Here is a 23146-nt window from a genome sequence, read left to right as displayed (position 1 = left end):
AAAAGAAAAGAGAAGAGGGAGGTCTGACCCACAGTGGTCAGCAGAGGCCTAGGTTCTGGGTATTTTATGGAGATAATGCCAATAGGAGGTACTGGCGCACTAGATGTGGGTGTGAGACAAACTGAGGATTTAAGAATGTCTCCAAGGATTTTGGCTAACCATTGGAAATACAGAAAGGGAAGATTAGGCTAAGCAGATTTAAAGGAGAACATCATGTTTTAGATATACAGTCATGCACCGCATAATGATGATTCGGTCACCAATGAACTGCATACACAAAGGTGGTCCCATATGAAGGTGGTCTCATAAAATCATTATGAAGCTGAAAAATTTGTATTGCCTAGTGACATCATACCTGTTATGACATCATAGCGCAATGCATTACTCACAGCTATTAATATAGAATAAGGATATGAAGATTTTTGTATAGTTGTACAACGTGTTTGTGTTTTAGGCTAAGTTATTACTTAGAGTTGAAAAGTTAAAAACAATTAAAAAGTTTATACAAGTCACAGTAAGCTAAGGTTAACTTACTAAAATTAATTTATTATTGAAGAAAAATAATTTTATGAATTTCAGGTAGCCTGAGTACAGTGTTTATAAAGTCTACCATAGTGTAATGTCCTAGGCCTTCACATTCACTCCCACTGAGTCACCCAGAGCAACTTCCAGTCCTATAAACTCCATTCATGGTAAGTGCCCTACACAGGTGTAATGTTTTTTATTTTATACCATATTTTTACTGTATGCTTTCTATCTGTTTAGATATAAAAATGCTTACCACTGTGTTACAACTCCTTACAGTAGTCAGTAGAGTAACACACTGTACAGGTTTGTAGCCTAGGAGCACTAGGCTATACCACGTAGCCTAGGTGTGTAGTGGGCTGTACCGTCTAGGTGTGTGTAAGTGCACTCTGTGATATTTGCACAACTAAGTTGCCTAACGATGCATTTCTCAGAACATATCCCCGTCATTAAGTGATGCATGACTGTATTCAGTTTGAGATGTCTATAGACGCCCTAATGGAGATGTCAGTGGGCAGATGGAAAAGGAGTTGAGTGGCTAGGGGAGTAGTCTTGGTTAGAGATATAAACATGGCATTTGTCACCATATAGGTAAGATTTAAAGCCTAAAAGAAATCCACACAGGGCTTAGTACAGAAAGAGCCTGAGTCTACCCCATTATTTAGAGGTAAAGAAGAAAAAGAAAAATGAGCAAAGAAACTAAGAAGGAACAGGAGTAAAGCAGCAAGAAAATCGGAATATATCATTCCAGAAGCCAATTAAAGATGGTGCTTCAAGGATGAAGGTATGATTAACTGTGACATTATACTGGATTTAGCAAAGTGGGGGCCACTGGTGACTTTGATAAGGGATGTTTCAGTGAAGAACTGGGGATCAAAGCATGATTAAGGAGAATTCAAGAAAAAAATGGGAAAAATTGAAGAGGAATTAGATATAATAAATCTTTCAAGTTGTTTTGTTGTGATTGAAAGCACTAGTGGTTGAAAGAGTGTGGTTAAAACAGGGATTGTTTTTGACAGAAGGGAGAATTACTGCAGTGATATTTTTGAATAAAAGAAGGAAAATGGGAGCTAGCGTACAAGTGGAGAGGCTGACATAGACAGGCACATGGACAGTTCATTCGTAATAAAAGCAGATACAGATGCAAGCAGATGAGCAGATACGGTGAAATAGAAGTTCTCTTCTGATTGTTCCTGTTGCTCAAGTGATCCCTCCCTCCTCCACACCACCTGCCCGCCGCAAGACGGACGGAAGAGGTACTGGAGAGATTGCAAAAATATGAAATAGTCATCATGGAGAGTGGGAGAGTGACTGGATTAGGGAAACGTGGCCGGATACCAAGTTGCACTCAGGGACCACAACTTGTTGCCGGTCATCATAAACTTAACGTGGACTGCTCAGATGTGTTTTCTTCAGTCACAATAGCTGTGTGCAAGGCACAGGCAGAAAATTAGATTACACCAGGATTAGGGTTGTGCTGGGCGGGTTCAACAAAGAAAGGAGCTAGGGAGTCAAATCATAATCTTATAAAGTAATTCCTCCCAAACAAGGGAACACACGTCCCTTGAATTTTTTTTAAAAACTGACTGGACTTAAAACGGTCAAGAAGAGAGACTACATCAGAGAAAAAAAAGATCAACACATAATAGTTTCACACAATGTTGTCAATTCTGTTTTAATTTTTCATTTTGACTCTTAATTTTAAAACACCTAATTAGAAGTAAAAATGTATATTACTGTTAGAAATATGGTTCACTGCATCACTTATTAAAATAACATCAATTAATAATGAGCCATTACCTGCTTCTTTCATGGAAATCTGGTCTATCATCCCTTTTAATATGTAAATGTTTCCTGATAATGTCCTAAGTTTGTTGTGCTTAATCCGTTCTATAATTGCATTACTGTGCCAATATACGTTAGTGATGTGCCTAGGAGGAAAAAAAAAATCACTTAGTTAAGGCCAAAATATTCACATTTTACCAGTAGTCACAATGTAGATAAGTATATAAATTTGTAATATAAATGTGCATTCCAGCTACATTAACAATATTAATATAATTATAAAATTTTTGAGGGCCAAACATTGCAGCAGAATTCAACTGCCTGGGTAATGTGATCCTCAGAGTATGTGCCAAGAAACTGCTGTGACCAAACCATACCCCTAAGTATAAAAATACACCACTAGCAAGTGAGCAGGGAACCTCTCTAAATACCTGGTGCTGACAATGCTTGCAAGTCCACCTTAACTGATGCTAAACTTCCAAAGAATGATGCCCCCATCTCTCTTCTTAGGGTCCATGCTGTGTTAGCTGTCAAGCAATTATACAGTTTGGATCCATCTAACCTTGTGGTTTGTTCACTCTCACTATACAGCCAAATGATTTTACCTTCCTCTTTGGAAAGTACCATAAAGAGGTTCCAGGGAAAAAACAAAATGCAATATCAAATCAATGACCCGTAAGTCTATTCTTCATATTTCCTTAAATAAAACTAAGAATATAAAATAGAATGAAATATGAATATGTTATTAGATAAATGTTGAACATTTTCCATTTCACCAGATAATAATATACTAAGTCTAAGCGTAATAAGAAAGAAAGTTACATTCCTTTAATTTGGTGAAATGGGATTAAATTCATACATTGTACTTTAATACAATGTTATTTCTCATTCTGTTCTTTTTTGCTTTATTAATTTTATTTAACATTTAAATAGCACTCTAAAAGTACTGTTCTCAAGTCTTAAAAATATAACTCCCTTAATCCTCCAAATAACTCAAAAGGTAGTAATATCATCACCATTGTGCAGATGAAAAATCTGAGACTGAAAAAGAGTAATTTGCCCAAATCACACAGTCAGTAAGCAGCAGGAATGGGATTATCACGAAGGCAATCTACACTGCCTCTTGGAAATTCAGGAAGTGGGCACAAGGCAGGCTGAAATAGAGTGGGCAGGACAGATTTACATACTCAACTTCTAAACTTCCAGGTAAGCACCTTGAACAGTGATATCCTGTATTGTTTTTATTACAAGCTTTTATCATTTTTTTTTACCACTAAGAAATCGATGAACAGGAAATGGCAGTAAGAGATTAGTAGAATTACGCAAAGCCAACTTACCTGATGATGCTTTCAACTTTAGGGAGAAAGTGCCAATGGATTATTTAATATATAGCTATATGGCAAAGTTTTAAGTAATTTTGATTCCTTTTCTGGATCAGTAATTTATATCTGGTTGTCCCAATTTAGATGTGAGAATATGGACTGAAATGCATGTAGTAAATATTAACTAGCAATATATAATTAAGCATATAATACCAGTCCATTTATTAGAACCTCTGAAAAAAAATAAAGCACTACGTATACAAATTTGAACTGTCACTATTTAAAAAATAACTTAACAGGCAAAAAAGAGAAAGCTGGTTACAATCAACACATATAGTCATTTTACTTTTTTTGCCTTAAGTTTGTAACCTCGTTATAAAGTCTCTGTTTTGCAGAAAGACGCTATTTTACATCTATCTCCTTTTCAGTTCTTAAACACAGGTATCTTATTATAAATTTTATTAAAAGAGTATTCAAATGTTATACTTACATCAATTTTCCTTCTACACATATAGCTGTGTTATTGTTGATGATTTTAATCATCCATTCTTGTAGCTGGACTACCTAATCAAGCATAAAATAAAGTATAAATTTCCTGTATTACTTGTAGCATAAGCATTATAAAATCAATTTACATTAAAAGCAAAAACTCATATAAGTAATCCAATGATTCCTTAGTGCTCATCTATCTAAAAATCACATTCTATTTCAAGTAGCAATAAGGTAAAAACTCATAAACAATGAAACAGAAAAGATGGAATGAGATAGATTGAACTGAAATTGTACTGTATAGTTTGTTCTACAATCCAGAACCAATTATACTTTAAATATTCTTATTACCAACTATCTCAACCACTGGGAGAAAAAAAAAATCACCTAAAATCCTAAGATAGCCATTAAAACACCAAGTCTCACAAAAGGCCCAATAATAGAGAAAAAAGTCAGTCAGTTGTGTAGTATACATGCTACCATCACTCTTATCCCTAAAAAATTACAGCATATTTTTTTGCAAAGTTGATTTGCAGTTGCATTCAATTTTCTATTAATTATAACGGTGATTGCTAGTAATCTATATTTAACAGCATTCTATTCCAAAGCAAATGTCTGAGCAGCTCAGAGAATTCCTTATTTTAAGACAAGTAAAATACTATTAAAGAGGAAAATTTCTGTGAACATCTGTGCTAAGAAATTGTTTCTATTGCGTAACAAACACTGAACTATTTTTGATGCGATATATAGCCCAAAGTCATAAACTAACCAGTCTAACCATTTACTATATATATAAAATTATAAAGACAAATTCTTCAGTGGTAGTTTTATGCTGAGTCAGGAAAAGACAAAATGAAAGGGTGCTCTTTTGCACTTCTCAATTATGTTCATTTAAAAAATTATAGGTAGGACTTGGGACGAGACAATAAAATTCCTTTTTTTTTTCCTACTTCCACATTTGGAACTACCTGATATATAACAAAGCATCGGTGAGATGGTATTAAAAATAAAAGTTAGGGCCGGCCGAGTGGATCAGTTGGTTAAGAGCTCGCTCAAGAATGCGAGCTCTGCGCAACAGCGGTTCAATGCCCAGCCCGAGCTGAGCTGCTGCTGAGCTGTCAACAGGTGGCAGGATGGCTCAGCTAAAAAATAAATAAATAAATAAATAAACAAACAAATAAATAAATAATAAAAGCTAATAACAGGTAATGTTCTAAGCACCTTAGTTGCATCAACTCATGTTATCCTCATAACACTAGGAGGTCGCTATTAATGTTTTTTGTTTTGTAGATACTCTCTTAAGGTCTAGTTATATAACTTGCCATGCCACCCACAGCTAGTTAATGGCACAGATGGGTTACACATATGGAATTCTGGCTCTAGAATTCTGTACCATACTGTTTATATAAAATGTCAAAATGTTCATTCATATTCATTCAGCAAATATTTGTTGAGCTCCAGGTGCCAGACACTGTTTTGGGAGTGGGGAATTCAGCAAGAAACAATACAAGATGGCTGCCCTCTCAGAGCAAACACTCTTGGTGCGGGGGAAGTGGGGCCAGAAGAAAGTGGAGCATTGGTAGTGACATCCAAACAGACAGACAAATAAATAATAAAGTATCAGGGGGTCATCATTACTATTTAAAATACGTACAAGGCATGAGATAACTGGAGGTGTTTTATTTATTTTATTATTATTTTTAAAGATTTTATTGGGGAATTGGGGGATGGGAACAGCATTGGGGAGTCGGGGAAGGGGAACAGACAAGTTGCTGTCCTTTTGTTCTTCAGTATAGTTGTGGAGGACGTTGCTTCACCGGCCCATGTTGGTGTTATCATTGCGCTCTTTCTGGGTGAGGCAGATCGGTTGCTGGTCTCTGGACAGCCGCTCATGGCGACTCTGGGCAGCTCACATCGGCTACTGGCCACACATAGTAGTTTATGGCAGCCCACTGCAGCAGGGGCTGCAGCCCCAAGGTTGCCGGTTCAATTCCCACTTGGGCCAAGGAGCTGTGCCCTCCACAACTAGATCGAAGACAACTATTTGACTTGGAGCTGATGGGTCCTGGAAAAACTCATTATTCCCCAATAAAATTTCTTAAAAAAAATTAACAGACAAAACTCTAACAACTGGAAATTTTACATTGTATCTTTCTCCTTGAATATGTTTTTCCATTCCACTTTCTTCAGAGAATTTGTCCTAATGCAACATAGTTTGATGGTCTGAAGTCTTTTACTGATTACTAGATTACAACAGAAAAAATTCTCAAATCTTCAGATGCTATATGTAATTCCTTTCTCTTTTAATTGCTCTATTAATAGTACCCCAAAAATCAGAAAAAAAAAATTAAGAACAAGAATGAACTCAGTGTTCATCCCCAAAGGAAGTAAATTGTTGAAGACTATACAACTAGTAATAGAGAAAGGTAAGACTTAACACCTGGGTCTTCTTGCTTTCAACCCACTGCTCTTTTCACTAGGCCATACTGCCTTTACACTAAATAATAAAACATAAAAAGGAAGCTACTGTTAATAATCAGAGAGCATAAGAGTTCAAGCTCTTGAAAAACAGGGGTAAAAACAGAAATACACATCTATCTTAAAGGTTTTCCTACCTTATTTTTTTTAACTCCATTTGTAATAGTCTGAAATATACTTGGAGGAGGAGTCTTTGAAACACATCTTTTTGATCTTCGAGGTGTTGTTACATGAAAGATTGGAGTTGCAAGCACAATTTTACATGTATCATTTATGGGCCCTGGAAGATCAGTCTCTCTGGGCATTGTTTTCTCATTTCCTTCCTTAATTTCCTGTTGTGAAGTCCTTTTTGTTGTCACCTCACTATCAAAAAACATTAATTGATCGCCATTTTTAATATGAACACAGTCAGTATTGAGAGTCTCAATAGTAGAACTTGGGGATTTTTCACAGGCTGAGTCGCTGCCTCCTAAAATAAACGTGTCCTTTTTGAACTTAGTGGTTGCAACTGTATTCCCCTTTGAATGAAGAATTTGTTTAGCCAACTGAGCTCTAGTTAATGCCCTGTTTGAGACTCCTGTGGCTAAAATACTTTCATGTTCCTGGTTCAGAATTGGAAGCTCTGCAAAAAATACAAAACCAAACAAAATTTATACAAGAATCACATGGAATTAAAAGAGAGAAACAGGACAATTTAACACTTTATATTAAAAGGAAGTCTTTGGGTTAGGAATGCTCTAGCTCCCTCCCACCCCTTACAACAGTCTTTCTCAGAGTGCCTCTAGCTTTTATGATTCAATCTTTATCCACAATCAGTGCTTACTGCCTGCCTACACAGGGAAAATAATTACCCAGAACATTTAACCATATATTCAAATAACAAACTAAAAAATAAAACAAAAAGCACTTTACCATAAGTTAAATTGTGCAGAGGCACTTTCTTTTCCTGCTGACACTGAACCTTTTGCTGGACTGGGAGTAAAATATTTGATGGTTCTAGAGGAACTTCTTGTATGGAGGCTGTGATTTTTTTTTAAAGAAAGAAAAAGATGAGTTCTGTTAGTCACTGAGAAGAAAAGAATGCCTTTTTAAAATCTTGAAATAAAGTTTCAGTAATGATCAGACCAATGTAGTATACTTTTCTAATACACGAGAGTTACATAAGTTTTACCCTTTATTATCTTCTCATGCCTTCACCCCATTCTCTACACCTACATTATGCTGAGAAAAATTTTTTTAAAACTACACCATGTTACAACTTGCCAGCTCTAGACAAAAGTATACTACTGGACTCAGAAGCCTAGGGATCTGGAATACAAATCTGGTGCTGCCACAAATCAGCTATATATATGTTAAGACTATATATGAAGTGCTGTCCAGTCTTCAGAATTCTGATTCTAGCTGCTGTAAATTTCTAAAAGGTGAAAGGACAGTTGAAGAGCTGTAATTTATACTTTAAAAATCAAAATGTTGAGACTCAGTCATAATTTTGTACCCCTTTGACATCTCTTTTGCAGGCCTTCAAAGGCACAAATCTGGTAGGCTATCAACTGCACAACAGGAAATACTAGTATTGCATACATTTTCTTCAGTATAGAAATAAGTTTCTTTCACACAGAAAGGGGAAGGTAATAGACTTAAATTTGTACCAGAGAAGGAAAACTGAATTATTTCATGTTTAATTTCAAATATTATACTTGAAACAAATTGGAAGTGATTGCGCTTTAATAAGTATGTTACTTTGTCCTTAGAAATCTTAATATAAACATTATAGAAGTTGCAAAACTTATTCTCCGGGAGCATTTGCAATCTTGCTCCCTGGCATATGTCATCAGTTCTGGCTGAAACAAACTCATAAAAATTAAAAAATATTTTTTATAAGGATGTGTCATAAAAGAATAAATTTCTATTTCTATTAACTCATTCTACTAGAAATGGCAGGGTAATGCAGTAAAGACAAGTAGGTAATATGATCAAATATAACACGCTGCATAATCTGGGTCATTTATTTGAGAGTCCAAGGACCCAGCAGAGACTCTAAAAGATCCCTGAAATTACATACAAAATTTGTGTTTGTATGTATGTGCATTTTCTGGGAAAAGAGTCATCAGATTCTCAAAGCAGTTATTTCTTCCTCTAATTCTACTTTACATATAAAATGTGCTTTAATGTGCACTAATTTGCTTCTCCATTTTCTTCCAGGCTGTGTGAGAAAAGAATTATTTTGTGTACTCCCCCACCTCTATCCTAAACTTCCTTAGAAAACTCTGCTTTTTGTGTCAAAATATATCATTGTCTTTGAAAGGAAACAATGCACCCACAATCTATTGTGTAGTAGTTAAGAGCATGCATTTTCTAATAGATACCTATATTTCATTCTCAGTCCATCACTTTTTACCTGTGGGACACAGAGCAGACAAAACATTTTTTTTTTTAAACATTTTATTGGGGAATTGGGGGAGGGAACAGCATTGGGGAATCGGGGAAAGGGACAGATGAGTTGCTGTCCTTTTTGTTCTTCAGTCTAGTTGTGGAGGACGTCGCTTCACTGGCCCATGTTGGTATTATCACTGCACTCTTCCCAGGAGAGGGAGTTGCTCACCAGCCATTGGATGGCCACTCAGAGCAGCTCGGCAGCTCACGGCAGCTCACTCCGGCTGCCGGCCACTCATGCTGGCCGGTGACTCATGGGAGCCTAGCTCCAGGTCGAACTGTTGTTCACAATCTTAGCTGTAGAGGGCGCAGCATCACTGGCCCTCATGTGGGATACAAACCGGGGCCCTGCTGCTCAGAGCTGGCATCCCAAGCCAACTCCTAACCAATGCGCCACTCGACTGGCCCCAGACAAAACCTTTTAATCAGCCCCATTTCCTACACTATTAAATGAGTATCTACCCATAGTATTTGCTGAAAAGATTAAATGAGATAACACATGCAAAATATCTTTATTAATTACTGCAATTCACTAAAATCTTAATTTCAAGTATCCCAATTTCTGGCCATATTCTATCTTTCCAGATCATTCTCTCAAATCTACTATCCCAACAAGACATACACTACACTTCTTGACACTTCCTCATCTCCTTCAGGTTCTCTTTTCCTTGTCTAACCAACTTAACCCGCCGTCGGGAGCAAATGATCTCACAGATTCATTGCACACAAAGATACCGCTATGAAATATGTCGTTACTGTACTAAGTCACAAACACGACTGGCGATAGGTTATGGTAAAGGGGGAAGATATGGAAGATATGAGTCATGATACTTAAGTTAACTGTTAGATATTTGAGGGATATTTCATGGCCAATTGTGGTTACCACCTTGCACACACATCCCAGGTACCTTATCCTCTGACTTCATCCTATTTTGCAAAATTACAATCCTGATAAAATCTAATCCCCTGCCTATTCCCCACCAGCACCTATATAGCTAAATAGGGATAGAGGAAAACTCACAAACATAGTGATTGGTCTCATTTAAATTCGTGCCCACAAATCTCAAGGAGGTCCTTAACATTGCCCAGGAAATCAAATTTCAGCCTAGACCATTTAATCTTCTACTCTTACACTAGGCAAACCTCTACCTCCTCAAATTTTAATACCTGCTTCCCATACTCTCAGCTGATGACTTTACTTCCTATTTCAAATTATTTCTGAAGTCATGTAACACTGCCTATCTTCTTGTTTGACTGATGACCTGGTTAGGTTCCTCGCTAAGGCCAAACCTCCACTTTTGGATTCTATTCCCTCTCAGCTACTCAAGGGTATCAGACTTCCTATCTCAGTTTTTCCTTCCCTACTGGATTATTCCTAATAGCATACAAAAATGTTATTTCACCAATTATTAAAAACAGTAAAATATTTTAAAACCATACTTCCCATATTTCTCAGCTCCCCTCAAAAAGCTGTCTATATTCATCACTGTCAATATCTCTCCTCACATTCTCTTGAACCCTTTTGAATCATGTTCTTGAATCACTCCATCAAAACTGCCCTCATCAGAGTCACCAAGGACCTCCATGGTGCTAGAGCCAATGGTCAAATCTCAGCCTTCACCTTACCTGACCAACTGGCTGCACTAAACACAACTAATGACTCTTCCCTTGAAGCATTTTGTTCTCTTGGCTTCCAAAATATCACACCTGGTTTTTTTTCTTCCTCATCTTCTTTTAAGTGGCCTTCACTACCTTCTATCCTTTATTTTAACTTCTAAATATTGAGTTGTCCCAGAACTCATTCTTGAATGTTTTCTCTTTCTACATTTACTCCTTGATGATCTCACCTTATCTCAAAACTTTAAACACCATTTAGAGGCTAATGATTCCCAAATATATTTTCCTCACCTGGACTACTTCCCTAAATTCCAACTATTTTTTTCCAAGAGCCTAATTCACACCTACACTTCATTAACAGACGTAATCAAAATTCACATTACAAAACTTAATTACTAAGTCTCCGGTCTTATTCCTCCTTCAGTCTGATCCATTTCAGTTAAATTGCTTCATCCTTCCTGTTGCTTGAGAAGAATAAAAAACCAAACATCTAAAACAAACAAACAAAAAAACCCACCCCGGGCCGGCCAAGTGGCACACTGGTTAAGAGCTAGCTTGGGACGCCAGCTCTGAGCAGCAGGGCCCAGGTTCAGATCCCACATGAGGGCCAGTGATGCTGCGCCTTCTACAGCTAAGATCGTGAACAACAGCTCGACTTGGAGCTGGGCTGCCGTGAGGCGATGGTGTAGGCTGCAGCCCTTGCTGCAGTGGGCTGCCATAAGCTACCGTGTGTGGCCTGCTGCCAGCGTGAGCAGCCGGCAGCCAGTGTAAGCTGCCAAGAGCCGCCATGAGCAGTCGTCCAGAGGCCGGCAACTGATCTGCCTCACCCAGGAAGAGCACAATGATAATTACCAACATGGGCCAGTGAAGCAACGTCCTCCACAACTAGACTGAAGAACAAAGGGACAGCAACTTGTCTGTTCCCCTCCCCTGATTCCCCAATAAAAAAAAGCAAAAAAAAAAAAACAAAAAAACAAACCAAGAAAAAAAAAACCCTACCCTGGAGTCATCTTTTTTATCTAACATGACACACCCCATAGATGGGCTAATCTGATTGGCTCTTCCTTCAAAATATATCCAGAATCCAACCACTTCTATGCGTCTTCACTGCGACCGCCTGGCCCAAGCCAATACCATTTCTCACCTGGATTACTGCAGTAACTATTTCAAATTAACAGCCAGAGTGATACTTTTAAAAGGTAAGTCAGGCTTTGTCCTTCTTCTGCTTAAAATCCTCCAATGGCTCATGTTGCTCACAGTAAAGGGCCACACTCGTACATTCGCCCCAAAGGCCCTACATTATCTGACCCTGTCTTATTTATCCCTACCTCCCCAGCTCTGTTCACTACCTCTATGATACACTAATCCCCTAGCTAGTCCTTGAATTTGTGAGGCATGCTCCTATTTCAGGGCATTTGTACCAACTGTTATCTGTCTGGATCATCCTTCCCCAGTGCGCAAGATACTTATCTGTATCTATCACCCTCTTCAAGTTTTCAGCTCAAATACCTTCTTTGAAGCATACCCTGACCACCCCACTGAAAATACAACCTGCTCTAATTCTCCCCATCATCCTTACTCTGGTTTTTCTTTCCACAGCACTTCTCTTCTACTGTACCATAAAAATTACTTAATTACTGTATCTGTCTCCCACCGACTGAATGTGAGCTAGCTATATAAGTGCAGGGATTTTTGTTCATTTGCTCACTGCTGTATTTGGAATACCTAAAACAGTGACAGACACAATAAACAACACATTATATAGCTTTTTAACCAACACATAATAAAACTAACCTCTTAGTGAGCTGTTTTCTGATTGGAATAATTTGTTGTTTTCCTTTTCTTCACAGAGGTAGGTATGCTGAAATACTCTTTTCTCAGCTCCATTAGGAGTGAATATTTTATTACTTTCAGCTTTTTGTGGTTCCAACAAACTACTGGTTCTTGATGCTTGTTCTTGCTTGTTAGGCAATACTTTTTCTTTCATTCTTTGAAATATTTTTCCTGGTGATTCATACTTTGCTTTATTTTTTAATCCATCCTTGTTAGGCTTTATAGCACTGATATCAAGAGAACTATTAGAGGTGGCAGCATCTGTTAGCATGGTAGACTGAAGTATATTTTTATTTTTAGAAATTGTTGTTTCTAGGAATTGATTCATTTTACGGTTATTCAATTTTAAAAAGGAGTTCTGATATTTCACCAAATCTTTTACAGGAGTAAGTGTGCCTGAAGGAATGCTGTCAAAAAAGACAGCATGAATGGGCATATTTCCCCTTTGAGAAGATGTCTCTGAGGACAAGTGAATTCCTGGATGTTTCAAAGGTGTTGTAATCATCTTGATAAACAGGAGCAACCAATTTCCTCCATCAGAAAATTCACGTAAACATGGTGTTCAGGACAGATCTTCAGCAAGGGCCCAGAGGAATCTGTAATTCAATGTGAAATCAACTTTTATCATGCTTTGGTGCAGAACAAGTTTATTTGCATTGCATAACGACAAAAGGTTTAATTGGTTCATAACAACACTGGGTAACCTATAGCTCACAAGTCAGACTAAAATTTTATATTTTTGTTAAATCTCATTTTATTTTTTATTTTTTAATAGATGAGCTGTTTGGTCTTTAAATTTACTTCTCTACAAAAAAAACAGCATCCATCAAGTCATCTACTTAATAACTCTATGAATTGAATTTTGAATATCTGTTTTTGAAATTTACTTAAACTTCAAGTCCTGGAACTTCCAACCTAGTATTTGCATTACAAAGCACTAAATGACATCTGCATATGGCAGTATATTAGGTTATAAAATATTAAGTTTCACAAATATTGTTTTTCCCTTTAGGCACTTAAATTTTAAGGCAGCAGCTACAATGATATATCCTAATGAAAGCTGAAAAATCCATTCTATTTTTTAGCTAAATAATCCCCAATCCTGATTTTGTTATGCTGCAGAACATTTTAATTATGAGGTTTTTGTTAAAAAACCTTCAAAAGAAAATTATATTCATTCTAATTTTTTAAAAATCTAATGCTATTTAGAATTTTTCAAGGGAATCATGTACTTGAGCATAGATTGTCTTAGTATTGTTTTAGCTTGTTTCTTATGTACAAATTTTATATCTGACATGCAGAAATTATGATTCTAGGTGATAAGCCATACAGTTGCTTTCTATAATACCTGATAAATATATCAGCCCAAGGAGCTTGGAACTTACCAGTCTAGATTTATAGCATCTCTTAATGCTGAATTTATAACCATTCCAATAAGTCTTTGACATCATAAAAACATAAAAAGCCTATCACAGAAAATACTAATGCAGTGAGACTAAAGACATCAAGTATCTTTATCTACAGTAACTTCTGTGAGAAATAAATATGCAAGTTAAAAATTCACATACAAACAACTATTTTTCCAACAGTTTATAAGAGAAAAAAAAGGAAATATTTTTCATTAACAAGAGCCAACAAGGAAGGGTATCTTGGGAGCCTAGCCTGTGACATAAAAACTATTGAATTCTTCCACAGAATGTTAATTCAGCAAGTATGTACTAACACATACAATTATGCGGCAATGTGCTAGTGCCAGGAGTCTTGTGCTGGGAATTACAATATTCGCTAGCCATACACTTTAAACTCTCAAAAACGAAAATAAACAAACTGGGACAACTGCACGGGAAAATGGCAAACTATGCACAGGTTTACACAATCCCAATTCATCAGAACCTAATGAAATGCTCAACAAGAAGTATAAACTGCAAGTTAACTAGCAGAACTGAAAATAAGGCCAATGTGTAGTACACATATAGAACTGTTTTCATTTAAAGCCAGATAATTATGGTCACATTGAAAGGCTCTTGAGAACCAGCCCATAACTACTCTCTTTTAGGTTGCCCAACCTCTTCCCTCTCAATTCAAGCAAGCATGAGTAGGATGGAGAGGTGACTAGTCAAGATTTTGAAGAGCATCAGAACAGGCTAGCTATGAGCATTTATAGTAAATGTACATGTAGAAGTAAGGCTGAAGAACTATTGTTGTCATGGATATGATACTGAATGTAACTGTTACTCTTCTTCCCAAAAAGACATGAACATTTTTTCTAAGAATTTACTGTAGTGGTAGCAGTACTACTACTAGTTATCGTAATGGAATGGGTCAAAAATCTCAAAGCACACTAACCAAAAACTGGGAGCTGGAGTTGGGAAAAATAAGAGGAGTTGTAAGATAACTGGCAAATGGTACATTTGGGGAAAAAAAAGAACTACAACTCAGGTTCGCAAAGGATGCCCTGCAACTCACAAATTCAGCTTTTGCAGTTGACCTGTTCAAACAACTGTGTGAAAAGGAGTCAGCATGCAATGTCCTCTTCTCTCCACCTCCCTGTCACTTGCTCAAGCAGGCATCAAAGGTGACACAGCAAACGAAAGGACAGGTCCTTCACTTTGAAAATGTCAAAGTTGTGTCCTTTGGATTTCAAACAGTAACGCTGGATATAAACGAACTTAGTTCCTTCTACTCGCTGAAAACTAATCAAAAGGCTCCACACAGACAAATCTCTGAATCATTCCAGAGTTCTTCAGGTCAACCAAGAGACCCAACTTAAAGGAAATTCAAATAGCTGACTTCCAAGATAAACTGGAAGAAATGAAAGGCCAGAACAATGCAATCAAGGATCTCACAGATGGCCACTTTGAGAACATTTTATCTGACAACAGCATAAGTGTCCAGACCAAAACCTTTGTGGTTCATGCTGCCTACTTTGTTGGAAAGCGGATGGAGAAATTTCCTGAATCAGAAACCAAAGAATGCCCTTTCCGATCAACAAGACAGATTCCAAGCCAGTGAAAATGATGAGTCTGGAAGCCACGTTTTACGTGGTCAACATCGACGGTATCAACCATAAAGTCACAGAGCTCCCCTTTCAAAACAAGCACCTCAGCATGTTCACCCTGCTACCCAGCGATGTGGAGGGCTGAGTCCACAGGCGTAGAGAAGGTTGAAAAACAACTCAACTCAGAGATACTCTTGCAGTGGGACAATCCCAGCACCATGGCTAATGCCAAAGTCATACTCTCCATTCCAAAATTTAAGATGGAAAAGATGATTGACCCCAAAGCATCTGGAAAACCTAGGGCTGAAAAATTATCTTTAATGAGAATACATCTGATTTCTCTGGAATGTCAGAGACCAAGAGAGTGGCCCTCTCAAATGCTATTCAAAGTGTGCTTAGAAATAACTGAAGACGGTAAGGAGGCCACAGAGGTGCCAGGATCATGAATTCTACAACACAACAATGACGACCCATTTATTTACATCAGGCACAAAACTCGAAACATCATTTTCTTTGGCAAGTTCTGCTCTCCTTAAGTGGCAGAGCCCTGGTGAAGTCCCACGTGACTTCTCTGTGAACTCTGTATCCAGAGAATCACTTTCTAAATTTGATAAATTATTAATATTGCTGGATGAGGAACCTGCTGGTACTTGTCATATGTAACCCTCACACTAATAGGCACATCTTTTCCTATCTTTTCTTTTGTTTCCTGCCTCCCCCCAATAAAAGACAATGCTCTGAATGAAAAGGAATCACTCCAGAGGAGAAAACTATCTAGGGTTATGGGCTGGAATACGAGTACAGTCATTCACAAAGAAAATTCCTGTAAATCAATACCTTAATATTTCTGCCACAAAATGTAGAATAGTCACACAAAATGGACAAAGACTCTAAGTAGCCCAGGAATGTCAGGTTTTGTTGACAAATGTGTATGCCACCAGTTTATGAACAAGCTTTGTTTTCAGAACTTTTCAAGATTTTGGAACGTTAGATAAGGAATTGCAGACCTATAGTAGCTAAAGTGCAGCCCCCTCAAGGGGAAGTTCAGATCTAATTAAAAATTCACTTTCACTTTTGATAGACTGCCCACCTGGTCATTTGGTTGGTGACAGGCCACTGGCAGGGGCTTCTACCGGACTCAACAAAGTTTTGGATGTCTGACAACAAGAGACTTAATTAAAATACACAGGAACTCTCGTGGTAGCCAATAAAAGACTTTTATATGTGTTGAAGGAAGCTGTCTCTTTGTCTAATGTGATAGTGGGTAAGGGAAAGGGTATTAGGCCTTTAGAAAATATAAAGCTATTGAATTGCTCACGCTGCTTTGACACCTATTTTTCCAAGTCCGTAGATAGCTAGTCAGTAACTTACATTAATAGTAATTTTAAAGGTTGGTCTGATAAGTTAACTATGTTGCAAGTTCACATATTAATTCACTATCAAAAGAGCACATTTACTGAAGATTTTGTGACAGTCCCTCCCTCAACTCTTCTCCAGAGTTCCTTGTAAACAAGTTCAACTTTCTTTTTGCTCTGGAGGAACAATTAATTTCTTCTATGCTACTGACAATAAAATATTATTCAACTAAAAAAAATTGCACTTCTAGATTTTTTTCTTACAGAAACATCTACAGAAGAGTGCAAATATATATGTGGTAATAATAGCCACCATTTACTGCATACATACCAGACACTACATAATCTTACAGCAATTCTTAAGAGTTAAGCACTGTTATTATTCCCATGTTATTCCCCATGAAGATGAGGAAACTAAGGCATAGGGTGGTTAAATAACCTGCCCAACGTCCATTGACAATGAATAAGAGCAGAACCCAAGTCTGATGTCAAAGCCCAAATTCTTACAGGCACTGCCTACGGACGTTCACTGAATTACCCAAGAAATTAAAAACAATCTACATGTCCAGCAATATGAGACAAAATTCTGTACATCCATACAATTGAATTCTATGTATTCGATACAAACATATATATATGTAATATCATAGAAAGCAGCTAGTATATATTAAATAAAAGAGAAGGAGCAGAACAGTACAATTGCATTTCTGTAACACACATGCACAGGAGCATATGAAAGAGGGAAAACCTGGAAGTGTACCAAATTGTAAACAGTATTTATCTTTGTAGAGTAAGATGAAGAGCCCTTGCATTTTCTAATTTTATTAACATCTGAAAATGTTTGCAACCAATATGTAATTTAATCAGAAGAAAACAAGCTGGGTGGATCAATTGTTTCTATAGTCCCGTGGCTCTTGGGTTCCAAGGTGACAAATCGGGCAGGACGCACACAATTTTCCTACTTGGCAATCACTCTAAAGTTTTCGGGGTTTTTTCCCCTGGAAGTGATTTTTAGAACAGGTCTACAGCGCTCATCAACGAAACGAATCTGAACGAAAGTGGTCTAGTCTCTATCTTGATAACTGCAGTAGACATGCAAACAAATGTACACACCGAATGTAGTTGCGAAACGACTGCCAAAGCCAGAAACGTACAAAAGCCTGCGTGGGCCTAGAAGGCTGAAGGGCTGGGACTCGCAGCGCCGGCGAGGACCGGCGGCAGGAGGCGAGGGGACGCGGCAGGGAGGCCGTACCTTGGGTGAGGGGCCCGGCAGGAGAGACCGCGGCAGTCCCGGCTCTGCTTCGCGCGGATCAGGGAGCGGATGGGGCAAGTCAGGAGCCCCAGGGGGACCACGCCTCGGACCCACGTCGGCTCCAGCCCGCAGCCGTGGATTCCCCAACACACACAACAGTGTGGGAATTCAAATTTGAAGAGCCCGCCCTCCAGCCAGCCCGGGATTGGCGCACTCAGGAATCGCGACACCGTGCGTTTCACGTGGACTCACGGGAAGTGGAGGCGGCTCCCGCGACGCGTGGGCGATGCTGCTTCCACAAAAAGTGGGTAATCCCAAGATGCCTGACTGCCGAGCGCGCCCGTCTAGTCCATAGGGTTCATTTCGTCTTCAAGGGGCGCGCGCCCGCGGCGGACTCCGCCGCTCCTCCCGTTATGCTTTGCGGCAGGAACGCCTACGTCAAACGTCGCCTGCACGCTGCGGCGCAATGGCGCTGCTGTGCTGTATGAAGTTTGGCCCTGCCGGGCTACCCTCCTCACCTACCAGTGTGCTCGCTCTTCGCATTTAGTTATCTGTTTCTTCCGTGTCTGGGGAAACAGCTTGCTGAATATGTTTGCGAGAGCTTTTAGTTTTCTCAGGCCGTCAGATATTTGAGACTGAAAGGAACGTTTTGTTTTTGAGGGGATAAAGGACTGAATACAAAGTTATATCTGCAATGGGATGTTTAATTTGAGCTATTCCCCCAGGAAGTGTGATTTTTTTTTTAATATATCATCTCCAGTCGTAAAATCTTTAATCTATACGAGTCTGGGTTGCGGTGCAGTTTGTGACGGGGGCTGAGGCTGAGCCCTGCCTGAGGCTGCACCCGGTGATGCTCTGCTCTGACCAACCTCTGCGAAGTATCCTGTCCTTCGCCTCAGCGCTCCGGCAAGACTCAGTCGCTGCCCGGAAACAGCGTGGGGCGCCTTGCTTCAGTCTTGCAGGCAGAGAAGGAGGGGCCAGAGGAATACCAAGGGTTTTCAGCCCTAAATCTCTTCCAGCTCCAGTCCTGCGTCTTCTCTCCATGAACTCCGCCCCAGCTCTTACCCACCCCAAGTCAGTATTTGGGACAGGAGTTTATTTTATGCCTCACCCAAGAAAATTCCTCAACATCCTAGAGTCATATATCGCATTTCTCCATTAAGCCTGGACTGAAACGGTTGTGATGGATTAAATTTTTTAAGTGACTTTTGCAATCCCCTCTTCCAAATCCTAGATCCACTAAATCTTGTGCACATTGAATATTCAGAATCCAAAATATAAATTTAAAGTATGCAAATAAATGCAAGTAAGGAAAAGAACCCATTTTGAAGTGGGGCGGGAAGCAAATCTACAGAGATAAAATGAGGTTTCTGCCTGTGCAGCATAATGAGGAAATGGCTGGACATGCATTTGCACCAAGTTTGTGAGAAAAGCCAGACTTAAAATCTATGTTAAGTGACATGTCTTGAATATTATTTGTGGAATAATGGGACTTTGAAGAGGTAGGTATTCATACTCCAAAGCATCTGAAATAGAGGTACGAGAGGTTTCTATGCCTGGTGATGAAGATAGCTATGGCTCACACCTTCAGCCAAAATGGGAACCTTGAAATATTAAGGGAAGACACTCAGCATTATGGATTTTTATTTTTTTAATTAGCCAATTGATTCAGCATTTTCTTGGTTGCTGTAAACCTTTGACTATTTCCCAGAGTTCTGACTAAGTTAAACTAACAGTATTTGTTTGATATTTTGATGTTAAAAAAAATGGACTCTAGGAATTACCTATTTTGCCATTTTTACTTGGTCATGCTTTTTTAGTAAAGAAAATGACTTGCATAAGGATAAATAACGCCTCCTTTTACCAGCTCCATTTGCTCTTCACATTCCAAGGGGATGCAATCCAGAACCATCTGTTTCTATTCCACATTACTTGTTTACCTTAGGGAGATAAGGTTTCTCTCCTCTCCCAGGAGATGAGGGTATATAGCTGTATAGCAGTTGTTATATAAGCTATCAGATTCATAATTTCAGAGGTCCTATCCTGCGGTGCAACAACCCTTTTTTTATACATGCAGAAATTACTGTCTGGCTCTTATCACATTACCCCATAGAGGGTACATGGAGCTTGGGAATCCAACGTGGTTATTGCTATATTAATGGCCAGTCCTAATCTATAAACTTCATGTTTGGTAACAGGACAAGAGAAATAAATGTAAGATTAAAAGCTTACCAACCACTAAAATGATTTCATATCACACAGCAGTATGGAAATCATACTGCAGATTGTTTTATTACAATGTTAGTGGCTTAAGGTAGTCTTCTGTAATGAAATATTATGTAAGCTGAGACCTAAAGGATATCAGGAGTTAGCTAGGTGAAGGAAGGGAATAATTAATTCCGGGGAGGCCAGCTGGGATGATGACATTGAGATGGAAAGAATGCAATAGTTTGTTTAAAGAATGAAAAAATAAAAGCTAGCAGAAGAGTGGTGATGAATAAGGTTAGAGAGAGATAAATGTCTGATTATTTTGAAGGGGTATGTTAAGAACTTTAAGGGCAAAGGAAAGACATCAAATGCTTTTAAGTAAGAGAGTGACAAGTTCACATTTGTTTTAAAGAAATGAGTTTGACTGCAATGTAGAGATGATCGTTTTATAATGTAGGAAATGAATGAATGAATGAATAAATAAATAAATATTGATAGGAATAGAAGATACATGACCCAATGAAATCTTTTGGTAAACACCAGAAAAGAGATCAAAAGACAGGCTGGCCGAGATATACTCTGCCTGTAACTTGGGACAAATTCAACATTGAAATCGCCTATTTTCTTCTACTACAACTTGTAAGTTTAGATTGATATGTTGGTTTATTTTTAGCTTTCTATTTTGAAATAACTAGAGATACATAGGAGGTCACACAGGTAGCCCAGAGAGCTCCTGAGTACCCTTCATCTATTTTCCCCCAGTGGCGACAGCTTATATAATTATAACTATTAGTACAATATCAAAAATAGGAACTTGACATTAGGACAATGTATGTATAACTCTATGTGAATTTATCCCATCTGTAGATTTGCAAAACTACTACCACCATCAAGAAACAACACTATTTAATCAGCAGGAATATCACCCTTATTCTATCCTTTTAGAGTCACACTCATACCCTCTCTCTTCAATAATCCTGACCCCTGGCACCACTAATCTGTTTTCTAGCTCAGTAATTTGTCATTTTGAGAGTGTTTATAAACAGAATCATATAACATGTTACCTTTTGAGATTGGCTTTTTTAAAATTCAACATAATGCCCTTGAGATTGATCCAAGTTGCTGTATTAATAGTTTGTTCATTTTATTTATAGATGTGCCCATAGTCTCTTTAACTATTCATCTATAGATGGACAATTTGGTTGTTTCCTATTTTTTGTTATTATAAATAAAGCTGCTATAAAAAATCATTTAAAGCTTTTGTGTGGATTTAGTTTTCATTTCTTTGGGACAAGTGCCCATTAGTGTAATATCTAGCATATGGTAAGTGTATGTTTAGTTTCTTTGAAATGGCCAAATTATTTTCCAGAGTGGCTGGAAAATACCACCAGCAGTGTATGAGTGATTCAGTTTCTATACTTTATCACCAGCATTTGAGTTTTAGAAAGACCACTTGGGCAGTGTGTAGAGAATTGATTAGAATGGGATGACACTGTAGATGGGAAGCCTATCTCAGAAGCTTTTGTAGCAGTCGAGGTACTGTATGATGAGAGCCTAACCCAAAACTTTGGAAGTGGAGATGGGCACACTGGCGAGAGATTAAGGAAGTATACTTGACAGAATTAAATGGCCAGTTTGATGTGGGACCTCAGAGATAGAAATTTTTATTATAAAACAAAACCTCATTTCTGGTTTGGGAAAGTTGATGGATAGTTGTTGCCCTACAGCTACGTCCTCGACCGCCCCCTCACACCAACCCCTGACCTAATGAGGTCATGAGGAAGTGTCTCAGAATGCTGAGACCCGGTGGAATGATATCAGTAAAGTTTCCTCAAGAGGGTGTTTCGAAATGCCGAGACCTGATGGAATGATATCGCTCATCTCCCTTATCTTTATAGTCACGGTACAGCGGATGCCATCTGGGGGTTGTGTGTGAGTGTATGAAAGCACAGTATGTGTTGGAATACAATGGGGTAGGTTAATGGAAAACAGCCATAAGGCACGTAGCAATTGGACTTTAGAATAAACCAGTTTCACTTCTTTGAAAAGTTTCTCAATAAAAGCTATGCGTTGGCCCGATTCAGGGCTCAGTCCCAGAGAGGCTGCAGCCCTTTGGCCCCGCTTTAACTCTATACTTGACTCTTGTGTTTCTATAACCCTGCGCCGCCCCTCTCGTACTCCACCGCCCTTGCTGCGCAGGACGCGGCAGATAATGGTATTATTTATAGAAGTAGGTAATACCAGATAAAATATTGGTCTGGGGTTAAGAAGATACATTTAGTTTTGATATGAAGAGTATTTATTACGATATGAAAAGTAAAATAATTCAAGTGTGTGATGTAGCTTAAATGGCAATGACTATCTTTTTGTTCCATTTTTTGTATATGAAAATAAAAACCCTGTTGTTTAACGTGTATGCCTTGAAGTTAATTTTCCTCATTTTCCTATCAAATAGCTCTTTTCCTTTGTTTCCTCTTTTGTTTCAAATGATATGTTTATATTTGGTCAAAGTGATTTTTAAGAACTGATTGTTTTGTTTATGCTGTTGAACAAACTCAAAAAGAATCTGGAGGCTTTGCTAGAAATAAATGAGATTTATTCAAGGATGTTAGAGTTTGCAAACTAGAAACACACCTAGGAAAAGCCCCGGAGTGGTCCAAAAAAAGAGAGAAAATTTTAAAAAGTCCCTATAGCAAAAGTACATTCTTGAGAATTATCAGTCCTGCATTGTTAGCCCTAGAATTGGTCCAGGAGAGTTATCAGTCAGATGATAGGCAATCAGGCTGGTGGATGCCATGTGGTCCAGAAATGGGTGCCAGGATGTCTGGTCACGTCTAGTGGTCTGGATAAT

General features: G+C 38.3%; 1 protein-coding gene and 2 pseudogenes across 2 annotated transcripts in view; 2 read left to right on the top strand and 1 right to left on the bottom strand.

The window, feature by feature from the left end:
- Window positions 1–18476, bottom strand: part of MIS18BP1 (MIS18 binding protein 1) — a 48433-nt gene extending 29957 nt beyond the window's left edge. For both annotated transcript variants that reach the window (XM_019624783.1, XM_019624784.1), the window contains exons 1-6: window positions 18340–18476; window positions 12444–13078; window positions 7512–7619; window positions 6737–7221; window positions 4123–4196; window positions 2326–2456 (exon numbers count right to left, since the gene is read on the bottom strand). In XM_019624783.1, the coding sequence (XP_019480328.1) occupies window positions 2326–2456; window positions 4123–4196; window positions 6737–7221; window positions 7512–7619; window positions 12444–12987 (1342 nt within the window). In that variant the 5' untranslated portion in view covers window positions 12988–13078; window positions 18340–18476. The remainder of the gene's footprint in view (window positions 1–2325; window positions 2457–4122; window positions 4197–6736; window positions 7222–7511; window positions 7620–12443; window positions 13079–18339) is intronic.
- On the top strand, window positions 14331–16564 carry LOC109371995 (serpin B5-like; annotated as a pseudogene).
- The window catches only part of LOC109371994 (nucleolar protein 56 pseudogene), a 37955-nt pseudogene continuing 32965 nt past the window's right edge, over window positions 18157–23146 (top strand).

This window comes from Hipposideros armiger, unplaced genomic scaffold, assembly GCF_001890085.2.
Source record: "Hipposideros armiger isolate ML-2016 unplaced genomic scaffold, ASM189008v1 scaffold_608, whole genome shotgun sequence".
NCBI classification, from domain to species: domain Eukaryota; kingdom Metazoa; phylum Chordata; class Mammalia; order Chiroptera; family Hipposideridae; genus Hipposideros; species Hipposideros armiger.
The sequence above is the reverse complement of the archived record's forward strand: the minus strand, read 5'-3'. Positions and strand labels throughout refer to the sequence as shown.